The sequence below is a fragment of the Gossypium raimondii genome, chromosome 5, assembly GCF_025698545.1.
Source record: "Gossypium raimondii isolate GPD5lz chromosome 5, ASM2569854v1, whole genome shotgun sequence".
NCBI classification, from domain to species: domain Eukaryota; kingdom Viridiplantae; phylum Streptophyta; class Magnoliopsida; order Malvales; family Malvaceae; genus Gossypium; species Gossypium raimondii.
Window position 1 is genome coordinate 36,664,307 of NC_068569.1, and position 16,261 is coordinate 36,680,567.

The window sequence follows — 16,261 nt, forward strand, 5'->3', positions numbered from 1 at the left end:
AACTAGACCATTTTTTTTTTGTTAGTGGACAAAGATGGACATAATATTCAGTCATTTTAAGGTTTATAAAGAAGGCTAATTTTGTAGTTAGTAAAATTAACATAAAACAAAATAAAGAAAACAAAAGCTATCATCTTTTTAGTCCATCCCTCCATATAAAATAGGTTAAGAAAATGCCATTGAAGAGTGCTTGAAGGTTCGACTATGTCCAAGGGTTGCATGTAAGTAATTTTGATCCCGTTTTTAATGATTTTTATGTTTTGGGTTTATTGTAGTGTAATCTAGCTAACCCAGGGATTAAATTACAAAAAAATAAATATTTAGGGTTTTAAATGAATTTTATTGCATATTTTTGTAGTTTAATGGAAGAAAATGAATTCTTATTGATAAATAAACAAGTTTTGTAAAGTGATTTTTGATGAAAATGTCATTTAGGGACTTATTTGTAAAAGTAGTAAAATTTTGTGGTAAATTTGTGAAATGCTGATTTTTATGGGTTGATATAGGTCCCTAGTGAAATTGACTAGCATGAAATAAGGATGAAATTGCTTAGATTTCAATTTATGAGTTTAAGGACTAAATTGTAAAAAGGTTAAAATGTTAGGGGCAAAATAGTAATTTTGTAAAAATATGAAATGTGGACTGAATTGAATAATAGAAGTATTAAATAGATTTAATTTATCTATTTAGATCAAGATAGACCTCGTACAGATTTAGATCGGGGAAAAGCGAAAGCCTCGGATTGATCGACTACACTTTTACGCTTTGTTTGTCGAGGTAAGTTCGTATGATTAAATATTGTTTAATGCTTTTAATGGTCTATATGTTAATGTATTATTTTTATGTAACCATATAATGTATATCCAACGATGTCATGATGATTATCGAGCCCCATTTGAACATTAGGAATTTGTAGGATACAAATGACATATCATTAGGGTTTTCATATTTTGGGTGCTGGTCTTGAATGTCCTACCGATGGCTAAGGTCTTACATTTGTTGTGGATACCCCACAGCTCGTGTAAGCAGCATCGTGTAGCTTACATCCGACCTACAGCTCGCGTGAGTAGGTCTATTTCACAGCTTGTGTGAACAATGATGTAAAGGAAAAGGAAAGGTTACGATTATATGTTTAGCACACTTCGTGTGAGCTTTTTCACGTATCCGATGTTATTCGAAATGGTTCAACGAGCATGAAAAGGAAAGGAATAGTAAGTGTTCAAATAAACTATGTCATGAATCTATGAAAATGTTTGAAATGGAAATGTTCAATGAAAGTATATCTATGTTCATAAAAAGGATGAATTCAAAAGTAGTATGTTCATTTACACTTAACTTACCTTATGATAATTCAAGTGAATTATGTGTTAATACACTAACATGTGTTGTTGATGGTGCTTAGGCTTGTGCCAAGCTTATGATTGGATTATATCATGCTTAATTTTAATGTTTTGTATTGAAATGGTAAGTTATGTTCATGTTTTACGAACTTACTAAGCATTATATGCTTACGTAGTTTTCTTTCCTATGTTTTATAGACAATCGAAAGAACAATCGTCAGAGATTTATCACACTATCCAGCGATTATATCGGTAGTTTTTGATGTTTTGTCCAAGGTTATAATGACATGTATAGGTGGACTTGTGTTTAGTGTTTGGTTGAATGCTTAGATGTTGATTTTGCTATGTATATATGTTGGTTGTTTGGTACTATTTTGGTAATGGTTGAATTGTGTCATTTTAGTGATTGTGATGCATGGATGGCATGGTTCAAATGGTAAGTTTATGTTGAAATGGTATGGGTCAAGTTGTGGTATGTTTTGAGATGGAGATGAAATAGATGTGTATGAATAAAATATGGTCAAATATGCATATGTTTAGGTAAGTTGTACGTTTGCTTTTGAGGTTCCTTGTATGGCATATTGGTTGAATGAATTTGGTCTTTTGAATTGGTCATTTCATGCATGTGTTGGTATGGTTTTGAAGCTTTGAAGTTGTGTACACAATGTTTTTAGGTACATGTTTGGGTTGGTGATGGAAATGGCTTGATTTTGGTAAATTTCATGTCCACACGGCCTGAGACTTAGGCATGTGACTCAGCTGTGTGTGACACACGGTCAGGCGACACGGTCGTGTGTCTCCTGTAGGTTTTAAGGCATGCAAGTCAGGATATCACGCGGCCTAGCACTCAGCCTGGGACATGGGCGGGTGGAACCATTTCGAGAGTTACATGGCCTAGCACACGAGTGTGTGGCTTAGCTGTATGACTAAACTCGGAGAGTTACACGGGCATGGACACGGGTTGGGACACGTCCGTGTGTCCCTATTTCAAAAGCTACACATCCTGAGACACAGGCATGTGTCTCAACTATGTGAATCACACGGCCTGGCCACACGACTGTGTGACTTCTGCAGTTCAATTTTTCCAACTCTTTCCTAAATGTTCCAAATATTTTCAATTGAGTCCCGAATTATTTCTAAAGTATTTTTAAGGCCTTGAAGGCTCAATTAAGGGATGATATGCATGTAAATGAATGATTTATGCTATGTTTATGTTAGTGTATTAGATGTATGTTTTAAAGTTACATTTTTTCGTAATGCTTTGTAACCCTATTCTGGTAACAGATACAGGTTAGGGGTGTTACATTTAGTGGCATCAGAGCTACGATTTAGTTAGTTTTCAGACTGAACGTAGTATGAACGAGTCTAGAAATACATGCCATTATATAACCTATGATAGTGTGATAACTTCTGACTCGATTTGAATATGTTTTACGGTAATGCTCCGTAACCCTATTTCGACAACAAATACGAGTTAGGGGTGTTATAATAATAAATAGAATGGTCAAGTGAACTTCCCGTATTAATTGGCAGAAGGTGGTTTGGGCAGTTTGGGTTGGTTCTAATCGATTTGGTCCTGGGTGTATGTTTCAACAAATGCTAGCATTGAAATTTAACAAGGTGTACCCATGCCACAAAAGAAATTTGATTCTAATTTATTTTTGGATGAAAAAAGACAAACTCTACCTTCATTCTTGGAAAACTAAACATTAAAATAGATTAAATAATAATCTTATTGTTTTTATTTTTATTTTCAACATAAATTAAACTTAATTCAAAATTAAATAAATTAAAATAAATATGGGCTGCCTCTGAAAAAGTGTTTTTGTTTAACTTCGTTAGCTCGATGACCTGAGTGTTATTTGTTTGGTTCCTCGAGAATTAATTCTTCCATTACATGCAATTGGAAGTTCTCGTAGAAAGGTTTCAACCTTTTCCCATTGAATTTGAAGCATTTTCTAGATTTCTCCACCATCGATGGATTGAGGCATCTTTGAGCTTCTCCGTTCTAGTTTGCCTTTTCCTCTATCGGAATCCTTAAATGTTCTGATAATGATTTGAGCTCTAATTTTGAGGCTTCTATGTGAATGACAGTTTCATGTATTATTCTTTGATTGTCAATAATTCCTTCAGTTTATCCATAGTATCGAGATCTGAACTCCTGCAAAACACAGTTTCTAACTCATCATCTTCATGATATTCAAAATGTAACTTTGTTAATTGTTCAATAATATCGATATTAGAGACATTCAATATTTTACTGGGTTGGCCCATCGCCTTATAGACATTAAATTTTACCACTTCACTGTCAAACTCCATAGTAAGTGTTCCACTTTGAACATTAATTTCCATACGTACAGTGCTTAAAAATGGTCGTTCTAGTAGAATATCGGAAGAATTTTTTGAGTTGTCGTCCTCCATGTTGATGATGTAAAAGTTTGCAGGAAAAATTAGTTGATTTACCTTGACGAGGACATCCTCCAACATCCCTTTTGGATACATAACTGACCTATCTGATAACTGAATGATCACGCATTTTCTTTCAAAGGACCCATCGTGTTTAGCAATTTATAAATAGATACGTTAATAGATGCACCTAAATCACACATGATCTTTTTAATGCCAACATTACCTATTTTGCAAGATACAGAAAAAATACATTGGTCCTTACACTTAGGCAGAATTTTCTTTTGTAAAACCGCAAAAATGTTTTCTTCTACATTTACCACTCATTAACTTGGAGTTTTTTCTTGCTAGTGCACAATTCTTTTAAGAATTTCGCATAGCGTTAAACCTATTTGATGGCATCGAGCAAGGGGATATTAATTTTGTACCTTTTGAAATGTCTCTAGAATCTCTTTCTCTTCTCGCTCCCTTTTACATTGGGCGAGCCTTCCAAGGAATGTGGGTGGTACCACGAATGCTTTCAGCAGTATTGACTCTGTGGGAGCTACTGGTTTATTTTTTTCTTCCCTTTTAGTGTCGTTGTCATGACTCGTGTTAGGTACTAATTCCAAAATCATTCCACTTTTTAAGGTCATAGCACTTACATTTTATCATGGGTTCGATTAAGTTTAAGATGGCAATTTCCCTTGGAACTCCAAATGACTAACTGTAAGCACAAGCTTACTTATTTGTTGATCTATTTCTTGGAAGTGCGCTTTAGCCTTTTGGTGGAACTTTTAGGTGCTAACAGCTAACCTCTCTACTATGGTTTCAAGAGATGACTTTGGGGGTAGATACTATTGAGACAGAGGTTGTCTTGGTTGATACGGTTGATTGAATCGAGGGTTCAATCCATAGCTCAGATTTGGGTGATCCCTCCACCCTGCATTGTAAGTGTTCAAATTTGGAATATAATGCCTTTGAGGTGGCCCTAGGAAGTTCCCAACGGCATCTACTTATGCTTTTGTGTCCTCATGTAAAATCAGACACGAGCCGATTGGATGACTAGGCATAACACAAATTCCACATAATAGAGCTAGGTTCATTTTTCCTACAATTAATATTTTAACTACATTAGTCAGCTCGTCAATTTTATCCACTAAGGATGGAGTAGTTAACTCATGAACCCTTCTCGTAGGTTCTGTAGTTGGTCGAAATTGTTGGGAATTTACAGCCATCATCAAAATTAACTCTCTTGCCCTTTGAGGCGTCATATTTTCTAGTGCTCATCCACTAACAACATCTATCATCTTCATTTCCATTGGGAGTAACCCTTCATAGAAATAATACATAAGAGATTGTTCAGTCTGGCCATGTTGTGGACAACTTGTACACAACTTTTTTTACTGCTTCTAGTAATCATAGAGCGATTCAGTCTCCTTTTGTTGAATTCCTACAATGTCTCTTCTTAATTCAACTACTCGAGCTGCTGGAAAAAATCTGTAAAGAAATAAACGAGACATATCAGACCATGGATTAACTGAACCAGGAGGTAAATAAAATAGCCATTCTTTAGCAGAGTCGACTAACGAGAAAGGAAAAGCACGAAGTTTAATATAATCTTCGGTCACTCCCTGAGGTTTCATGCTTGTGCAAACCATGTGAAATTCTTTAAGATGAGTGTGGGGGTTCTCGTTTTTCAAACTGAAGAAAGTGGGTAATAAATGAATTAAGCCCAATTTTAATTCAAATGGTGTTACTCCCGTCAGATAAGTTATGCACAGCGGATGTTCCTTGTCCGGTGCTGCAACAAATTGTCGAATGGTTTGATTCACCATTTCTTCAGGTTCCCTAAGTGTATCGTCTATTGCTCTGTGTAAGATAGTGTTTCGTTTTCGTCCTCTCTCACTTGCTATTGTTTTCTGTGTCGAATAACTTCTTTCCATAGCGTTTGAGCTAATTTCTTAATTTCCAGTTCAAACTATAAGGTTCCTGGTTCTGACCTGGTCATAAGGAAAACAAACAAAAATTAGAATAAATATTTCCAATCTTCGTCAACGGTGCTAAAATTTGATGGTTTTTAAAACCGCCAAATATAAATTCCTACGACAAAATAATACTAAATAGTAGTATAAAGTAGTAAGGTCATCCCACAGGGATTGTGATTCCAAATTTTCCTATTTTTGGTGACCAAATTTCTAAGTCTAGGCAGCTGTCGTGCCCTCGAATTGAATGTGCAAAGCTGTACTATAAATGAACAAAAAGGGGGAATTTAGTTGATAGAGAGAACAAAATAAAAAATATATATAAAAAATAAAAATAAAAACAGAATTATATTTGTAAAATGAAATTCAGTGAATTAAATTAAATCGGTAAATTGAATATATTTAATCTTAGCTTCAGCCTCGGTACACTCCGAACTTGAATCGATCCTTGAAAAATGGATTCTCCCTTCCAAGTGATAAGTTGGTTATAGAGATCAAGAACGTTTCAACCGCCAATTCTTTCTTTCGTGGTTGACTCCAGGATGACTACAAACCAACCCTTACCAATTATCTAACTGCGAAACACGCGTTTGCAATTCAAGACCCCGGCAGCCTTACGTTTTGAAGAACCTAACTCGAATCAACGGCCTCAATCGCGTGGGTCATTTAAATCTGATCATTATCTCCCTTGACGGAAGCCAACTGGCTTTTTCCACCTGAACACGCTAATTTGTTTGCGGTAATTCGAATACAGCACGGCCGACTCGACTTCCCAACTGTACACCAAACAAGTCCAACTTTTGAATTGAAACTGAAATGACTTTAAGGGACGAATTTGTATTATCCCATATACCGGAGAGATAACGAATATCGTGTTGAAAACTTTTTAGTGTGAGTTCATATCTCACGATTGTATTGTCAAAGAGATAAGCGGGCCAAAGCTGAAAAGGATTTAATTAAGCACGAAATTAATCATGCTAGTTGGCGTATGAAAATGATTTTTAATGGAAATAGTGGTAAGTGGAAAGGGGAAAGGGACTAGGGAAGCAATTTAGTCAAAGTGTTGAAATGGAAAAAAGAATTATAGAAGGCTAAAACTTCACTAATGCAGAAATGGAGAAAAGAAATGAATTATTTTATTCCCCTACCAAATGCGTATTCAAGTGTGTCCCTCAAAGGCCATCAACACTAAGTATTTATACACATTCCTCATACTAAATTTAGCAAGATTTCTCCTAAAAAATATCAACTAAAAATCAAAATTAAAAATTAAATTTAAATTATTTATAGAATTTTGACAATTTTAAAAATCTGATTTTAACCATTCAACCACTAATTCTTCAATTCTTCAATTTGACCCTCCTCTTTGCTTTTCGTTCCAATTTAGCCCATTTTGTTTGATTTTGAATTTCGGCACTCCAATTTCATCCCTGATAAGAAAAACACAAGTTTAATAGCATTTTGTTCGAAAATTAGCCAAAAATAAATACATTAAAAGCATAAATTTAATTTGCTATCAATATTATAGAGAAGATGAAATAAAAAAAAATGTGAGAGTTACCAAGGAAATCCTTGGAAGGTTTTGATCTATCATCCAAAGCAAGAAAAAGAAATGAAGGTTTGGTTATCATAGTCAGAGGGAGAACCAGTTAAGAGTCCAAAAAAAGTAAATTGGACAAAGAAAATATCATAAACCTTATATGATTCTGATTTCCCTGCCAAAGTAGTTAGGGAACCAGTTTGAATTTTTTAGATAGACCGGCTCCACAAAGAACAATGAAGCTAACTCAAACTTACACTAGAGGCACAGAACATGTTCTTCAAATACGTTACTCTGACATTAATATCTGGAGTCACTCGTTCAGTAAATGCTAGATAATTAAAAAAATTATATACATAATCAAGCTACACATAGAAGTACCGAACTTTCCTTGTACATATATAAATAATGTTCTATTAAAAAAAATGTAATAAAAGTTTCCAGAAGCTTTGATTGTTTTCACATCTCTAAAGCTGTAAAATCAATACTCACTTTAAAACACTTTGGATAGCCAGCCAAAGCCAACCCCTTTCGTCTTCCCCAATACCCATTTCTTTATTCATATTTAAAAGGGTTAGCTTAATACCTTTATTTTCAAGTTTAATGGTGGTTGCTATGATCAGCTCAAAACCATCCTTTTTTTTTTTATTAATCTCTAGCTTTACTCATTTCATGGGTTACCTCTCTTGCCATGCAGAGTCCACCATTAAAGTTTCCGATCCTTGCAACTGGGATTATTATAGAAAAAACCTAAGAAAAACAAGCGTAGAAGAACCAGAAATGACGTTGGAATTCGACACTTTTGTTACCCCATTAAATGTTAGAGAGATGCCGTAGCTTCAATAGGATAGAGGGTATCACGAATGGTGAAGGGGGATGGACCACGAATGGGGAGAGTGCGTGTAATATTTGTTAACAATTTTATTTTATTTTAAATCTCATTACCTCTTTGCATACGAATCTAGATATCAATCCCTCAACATTTCTTTATGCAAAACTCAATGAAGAGAACAAGAGCCTTCATTACCAGATACGGGAGAATGAAATCCCAAGGGTGGTTTTTTCTTTTAACCCCTATATGTTAACACCTCAAATCCGATCAGAAAGTTTGACCAGATACGAAGGTCATAGTGATCATCGGAGCAATATGTTTAATTCTTCGTTAACTTAATACGCATTGAAATATAAATTTTATCCTTTCATCCAAAATTTTTGAAATAATTTATTTTACTACTACTATACAAATAATACATTATAAATTATTCAAAAATTTTCATCAAACTTATCTCGGTTCGATGTAAAATCTGATATTGAAATGTTTGGAGCATTACAATTCTCCTTCCTTTATAAAAATGTCACCATCAAAGCTTACTTAGTTTGTCCAAAACCTTTAAATAAAAAAAAAATAAGAGTTTTTAAACATATAATGATCTGCTTAGTAATATCATCAATTAAGAGTTTCTAAGGGTTCAAAACGTCTTGGAAATTTTATGAAAACAATGAATTCTAAAATCGTCACTTATCCAACTTCACATGTTCACAATCAAAATCAAAATCTCAAATCTATTAAGAAGTAAGGAAAAATAAGAGACTACACCAAAACAGGCTTTTAGCGGCGCTTTTTTAGGCCTTTAGCGGCGTTTTTTTGCGTCGCTAAAAGAATTTGCGGCGCTTTGAGAAGCGCCGCAAAAAACACCGCTAATGACAACGTCGCTAACTTTAGCGGCGCTTGTTTCTTAAAACGCCGCTAAAGGTCATGACCTTTAGCGGCGCTTTTACCACAAACGCCGCTAAAGACCATGACCTTTAGCGGCGCTTATCCCACAATCACCGCTAAAGACCATGATTTTTAGCGGCGCTTTTCCCACGAACGCCGCTAAAGACCATGACCTTTAGCGGCACTTTTCCCACAAACGCCGCTAAAAACCTTGACCTTTAGCGTCGCATTTCTAAAAAACGCCGCTAAAGTAAAACGCCGTTAAAGGCCACAACCTTTAGCGACACTTATACAACAAACACCACAATAAAGATGACTTTTAGCGACGCTTTTTAACAAACGCCGCTAAAAACATGACTTTCAAAAAAATATTTTAATTAAATAATATTTATTTGTATGATAATTATTATATTATGTTTTGTTTTGTTTTTAAGGATAAAAATATTAATTAAATTAAAATTTCTATTAAAATTTTAACTTTAAAGCTAAATATATATTTCCATGTAACAGGGATATAAATTCGTACCGATTTCAAATATTTCCTATAAAAACCTGTCACGACAGTGATATATATTGCATGCTTAATAATATATCAACCATCACAACCGCATATATTTCAAGATAATTCACAGTTCTTAAACACCCATTCTCACAGAAAAATTTGCTAAGTATGACAGGCTTCAGATTGTTGAGAAAAATCAATACAAAGATTTATAACCTCAAGCTATCAAACAATTCCATTCATCTAAAGACATCCTTCTTAGAACATTTATGAGCACTATGTCATACTCATTTAGCAGCTCTTAAAAAATTAACAGCATGTATGACCTTGCAATTCAATTAATCACCACATTTCGTCCAGCAAGCACTTTATTGGCTTTCTATAAAGTTTAAGATTCTTAGACTATCCCCAGAAATTATTTTCCAGTCCAAAAAGAATCCAACAGAAAATTATTAATAGCAATTGACTTGCATATTTAAAATGACAAGCAAGTTAGTTACTGACATCAAGGGGAGGATTTAGATATTCTATTCCATTGCTTATCTGACCATATGGCTCCATTAAATCAACCACATTTTGTAGATCATCTTTGGTCAAATTTAGTCCAAGGTGATTCACCAGCATTTGGCTAATTTGCTTGACAATTTTGGTTTTCCGCAGCCATTTTGGGATCATGCTGCTGAAAGTCTGCAAGCAGTACAAATTACAGTTAGATAATTTGATTAAAATTGATTAGTGCCTAAAACGTGAATTTACCACCAATTAAGATGGATTAGTTAAATATGAAACTCAAAGAAACAGAGGTAAACATGTAAACTGAATGAAAACACTTAAATAACTGATTCTTCGAATTTCAGGAAGAATAAAACAAGACATTAATGAGATTGGTAAGGTACTAACACCCACAACATAAGATCCAAGGGCAATAGAAATATTAGAGACGGTGAAGTATTAAACCATTCCAGGTACCATAAAATAGAAATAGGAGTCATTTCTTACCGCAAACCAGCTACAGTAGCTCATAAGTTCATCCGTATCAAGAAACTTGTTTCTAAATGCACTACCTTCCAAGGCACAGGAACAAGTTTAAGTTCTATAGGCCGCAGAAAAGCAGTCTTCTCAGCAACCTAAAGAAATAGAAGGATCATGATTTAAGAGTATATTGGCAGACACAACTTAAGTTTAAAATAAAAACCATTAACAACAACATAAATTCCGCAAGCAAATACATGCAGACAAACAAAATTATTCTGATGCAAACATTATACATGCCATATACCAAGCTAAATAAGTTAGCACTGGATTAATCATTGATGAAACATATAAGATACCTGGTCAAAGCCCACCAATAGGAGCTTGCCAACTCCTGATCTCAAAAGCATAGATGCAGCATGACTTCCAACACCTCCAAGACCAATGACCACAACATAGGACGATGTAACCTTCTGCTGAGAATCAAGGCCAAAGAACTGGATATTCCTAGCAACAAACAACAAAGACAAAGACAAATACATGTTCAATTATTCTCTCAAAATGTTAGAGAAGGATGGTTAGGTATGTCTAAACCTCACATTGGGCATATTATATGAATACTGGCCAATCCATGAGTGCACTTTAGCTCAGAACAATAGTCTAAGAAATTTAACAGTAAATCAAACATTCTCACCTATGTTCAAGCAAAGCTCACCTATATTCAAGCTTGGTTCATTGATTAAATGTGATTAAACTCATTTATTTAATTAGTAACCACACATAACAAGAAGTTAATTAGCAACCTATAACCAAGAAAATACCACATCAGAATCTTTTTTTAATCAAAATTTTATACATTTATTGTATAATTGTTTTCACCTATATTATGAGCGTGTCAAAATCTAATATACAATATATATATTTTTGTGTGAACTGTAAAATAAATAATTATATACATATATAATTTAGGTAAATTATACCAACAGTCTTTAAATTTTATATAAAATTATATTTTAATCATTCCACTTTAAAAATTAAGCACGTTTAAATTGGAGCAAAAATAAATAAATAAATACATGCCTTGAATAAGACGCAATGAGATATATATATAGAATAAATATGAAAAGGATTAACTGATAAAGGCTCTATGTATATACAGAAACCTTTTATATATCTAATATTCTATATAATAAGTCGGCCTATATCTATAAAATAAAACTAACAATCAATATATCTATAGATTTATAATATTCTATAAAGAAGAAAGATGGGGCAAGGCACATAGATGCATGCAAACATAAATGAACAATCACAATGCAGTTTAAAATGCTAAACAATTTAATTTTTTTTTTTTACCGAAACACACTTAAAAATTTGAAATTATAGCAATGTATATGCATAGCTTTAGCTCAAATCCAGCATCTATGAAAATCTATTTGGAAAGCGAAGGGATACCCTAAACTGCAATAATGAGAGACCACAGGCAAAGCTTTAATTCCACATTGAAAATGGTCCTTACCATTTTTGCCTTTGGTATTTCTTGATGCAGTGAAGGTAGTTCCTTCGGACGATAATGGTCCTTACCATTTTTGCACTATGGTAAGTACCGGTAAGAATACGGCCTCTAATAGAAACAGTGCCAGTAAATGGGCTTTTCTTATCAATATATGTTCCTGGACAACATTGAAATCCAATGTAAGTGTCAACAAATGCAATTGTAGAAAGGGTGAGGGTGAAGCAGACATGAAATAGTACAATGAAAATGAATCAACAAAGGGCTAGACATCCAAAAAAATTATGGATGCCCCATGGTTCTATGACATGAACTGTTTGAGTAAAGGTAAGATCTAAGAAACATGTTAGCCAAAAACATGGCCTCCACAGTGTAATCATATCGGTCAAATAAAACCCCAAGAGAAAGCATCTAACATGAAGTGCAATAAACTTACTATATCAATGCCCTAAAACAGTTCCAAGCAGAAAACACAGTAAAATGGTGATGAATGTTGTCCCGAAATCTCCAAAAAGAACAACATAGTTAGACTATCTAGTTTAACAATAAAAAAATATAGCAGAGAACAAGTAATTACCATTACACATATTCAGTGATGAACACAAGGAAGCATGGCTAAGAAACATGTATTCTAATTGCCAAATCAATTAACAATATGCAAGCAAAATAGTAATGATAAGGAAGAGCAAAGTAAAGCAAACCTTCAATGGCCTCTCTGGGTGTCTTAAAGCCTAACCCAATGCTTTTCCAGAAGCGATTCCCTCCCTTTCCAGGTCTCTTTCCTTTCCCAGTTTTTTTACAGCTGATAGAGGTATTAGAATGGTCTGAGTAAGATGAATTAGCAACAAAGTAAAACATATATAACAATGGAAGAAGCTAGTTGATTCAATAAAGATATCTCTGTTTCTGCCTATAGAAAATCACAAAACATCAGAGAGTACAGGCAGCATGAGAAAGACAAAAGGAGAAATAATCTACCAAATGGAACATACTATTTGTTTTGTCCGTCGGAGGTAATTGATGACATTCTGCAAACCAGAATCACCATGTGAATCTGGAGTAGAACTTTCAGCAAGTGCAGAACCACGGTCTTTCTCAGCAAACTGAATATGTATAGCTTCAATCCGGCTGTGTAATATCTTGTTCTGAAGAACATATGACAAAAGATCATATTAATAATCATAGAAAACTGCATTTTTCTACTCTTGCATTAAAATAAAACTACAAAATATATTATGGTTTGCAAACAAATCAAGACTGCAAAAATAAAATAAAATAAAACATACCCACTATCACCTAGAACAATTACAGAAAATGTAGAAATATAACTTAGATAAAAACCAACCATACTCTCGAGCAGGATAATTTGCAGAAGAGATTTCAGCAGTTCGTTTTAGATTGTCTGAATGGCATATAGCTATAGGCTTGTCATTTAATTTGTTTTTTCTTTTCTAGTTTTCCACGAAAAAAAATGATGGGTTATTTCCAAATTTTTTTTCTTTCACTGAAAATAATCTCAAAAAAAAAAGATACTGAAAGCAATAGAAATAAAAAAGAACACCTATTGAACAGGAGGAAGTGCGGCTCTTCTTAGTTTTTCTCTTGACATTTTCCCTTGATATCCTCTTTCACTTCTTGTTCTTCAATGGAAAGAAAGTACTGATTTTTCTTCTTCTTATTCAGAAGGATCTGATTTCTTTTTCCTTCTACTGATTTCTTATTCAATGGGAAGTTTCAGTCTTCTCTTTCACCTCCTCTTCCTCCGGTTTCTTGCCATCTAGGGTTTCCGTCGCCATAGAAATCACCAGTAAAATTAAAAGGAAACTATACATTCCCTTGAAAGCCTAAAATTAAAAGAAACCCTAACAGATTGAGAGAAAAGGAGTAGCGATGGTGAGTGAATTCAGTGCAGTGAAATGAAAAGGAAAAAGAAGGGTGATTGGCGTAGGTGTATTGACTTGGTGTTGCTGGAAATGGGAAAGTTGGGGGCAAATTTTGAGATAAAAAGGTAAAAAGAATTAAGTACAATCTTTTATTTGGGGGGCGCACGGAGATGAGAAGAAGAGGAGTAATGAGCGGGTAACCAAAATAATTTTTTCGGAATTGAGCGGGATTTTAATTAGTTTTTGCGGCGTTTTTATGTATTTGGGGGGCGCACGGAGATGAGAAGAAGAGGAGTAATGAGCGGGTAACCAAAATAATTTTTTCGGAATTGAGCGGGATTTTAATTAGTTTTTGCGGCGTTTTTCATAAAAACGCCGCTATTGTTTATCTTTTGTACCATCCGAAAAAAATAATCTTTTGTGGAATATTTTTTGTGGCGTTTTTAAAAAAAACGCCGCTATTGTTAATCTTTTGCGGCGTTTTTTAAAAACGCCACAAAAAATTATTTCATTCTAAATAAAACGACGTCATTTTGTTTTGTTAAAATTTTTTTATTTTATCAGCTAAAAATTATTAGTTAAGTAATTTTATAAAACATTTATTATTATGATTATTATTTATAAATTGATTTTTATAAAATAAAAAAACTAAGTACTCTCAAAATAAATATTTTATATTTTAATAAGAAAACAAATAATAAAATAACTGTAATTAATTATTAAGTTAAAATTATCCAATGTAAGCAATCACTCTCTCAAATATCAAATTTCTATTAAAGATTGAAACGTTAATCATGATTTTAAATTATTATTTTCCAATCTAATCTCCATTTTATTAGATATTTTTTTCTAACTAAAATATAATTACTATTATTTTGCTTTTATTTATTTATTTATTTATCAATATAATTACTATTAATACTAACTAAAATATAATTACTATTATTTTACTTTTATTTATTTATTTATCATTATTTTTAAATCTAATATTTAAATATATAAATTAAAAACACCAATTAATCTTAAACCCTAAATCGTAAAATATAGACTCTAAACCCCTAACCCTTATCTCCTAAACCCTAAATCATAAAACAGAAACTCTAAACCCCTAACCCCTATTTTACAATTATATAAGAACTTAATTGATATATAAATTAAAAAATACTAATTAATCTAAACCTTAACCCAACCCCCAATCTCTAAACCCTAAATCACTAACTCTTAACCTCTAACATCTAACCCCTAACCCCTAAACCTTATTTAATATATAAATTAAAAAATACTAATTAATTTAAACCTTAACCCATAAACCTTATTTAATATAAATTAAAACACATTAATTAATCTAAACCCTACATCCTAACCTAACATCGAATCTATAAACCCTAAATTAATCCCTAACTTTTAATCTCTAACCCCTAACCCCTAAATCACAACCCTTAAACAGAGTCCCTAATCCATAATCCCTAATTCCATAACCTATAAACCTTAAAATTGTAACTCTTAAACCGACCTTAAATATTAAATTAACCATATACCTTAAACCATATATATTAAACCCTAAACTATAATGATAATTAACTAAATATTTTAAAATTAATACTATCGTATCTTTTACAATTATATATGAAATTATTTAATAGATAAATTAAAAATCAATCAGTCATGTACCAAAAAATTTTAAAATTATTTTAAATAATAATATTTTAATTTTTCCATTTTAACAAATATTTTTCTATGTTTTTATTTCAAATTATTTATACGTGTCATTATTTCAAATTTATCCATTTTAACAAATATTCAATTAAAATAAATTGAATTTTAATTAATATAAGTAAACAAATTAAATAGTAAATACACAGATAAAATATTTTTGTGGCGCTTTTTCAAAAACGCCGCTAAATCCCAAGCATTAGCGGCTCTTTTCCAAAAACGCCGCTAAAACCCTGAAAGGTCAAAACGTTGGTCTTTGGTTTTTTGCGGCGCTTTTCCAAAAAACGCCGCTAACGCTCTGAGCATTAGCGGCACTTTTTCAAAAACGCCGCTAAAGCCCCGAAGGGTCGAAAACGATGTCGTTGGGCTTCGTTTTTTTGCGGCGCTTTTCAAAAAAATGCCGCTAAAGGTCTGAGCATTAGCGGCGCTTTGTTAAAAACGCCGCTAAATCCCTAAAAAGGCGAAAACGATGTAGTTGGGCGTAGGTTTTTTGCGGCGCTTTTCCAAAAACGCCGCTAAATCCCTGAAAGGTCAAAAAAACAATGTCGTCTTAGGTTTTTTGCGGCACTTTTCCAAAAAACGCCGCTAATACTTGTTTTTAGCGGCGTTTTGCAAAAAGCGCCGCTAATGCACGATCTTTAACGGCGTTTTTTAAAAAGCGCCGCTAATGCTTGATTTTCAGCGGCGTTTTTTCTTCAAACGCCGCTAAAA

General features: G+C 33.2%; 1 protein-coding gene across 1 annotated transcript; it reads right to left on the reverse strand.

Moving 5' to 3' along the window:
* Positions 1-9,807: 9,807 nt before the first annotated feature.
* Positions 9,808-14,093, reverse strand: LOC105765992 (uncharacterized). Its single transcript, XM_012585285.2, has 7 exons — positions 13,516-14,093; positions 12,947-13,099; positions 12,656-12,756; positions 11,961-12,114; positions 10,801-10,948; positions 10,469-10,596; positions 9,808-10,156 (listed from the first exon to the last, which is right to left on the reverse strand). Exons 2-6 carry the CDS (start codon positions 13,000-13,002, stop codon positions 10,489-10,491), a joined length of 567 nt encoding a protein of 188 aa, XP_012440739.1. The 5' UTR covers positions 13,003-13,099; positions 13,516-14,093; the 3' UTR covers positions 9,808-10,156; positions 10,469-10,488.
* Between the last annotated feature and the right edge of the window lie 2,168 nt (positions 14,094-16,261).

Bases quoted from the DNA above. Each gene is read 5' to 3' on its own strand.
- LOC105765992 (XM_012585285.2), bottom strand. From the start codon at position 13,002: ATGGTGATTCTGGTTTGCAGAATGTCATCAATTACCTCCGACGGACAA. The intron at 12,757-12,946 runs GTATGTTCCATT...TACCTCTATCAG, and splicing joins TCCGACGGACAAAACAAATA to CTGTAAAAAAACTGGGAAAG. The intron at 10,949-11,960 runs GTAAGGACCATT...GTTTGTTGCTAG, and splicing joins AAATACCAAAGGCAAAAATG to GAATATCCAGTTCTTTGGCC.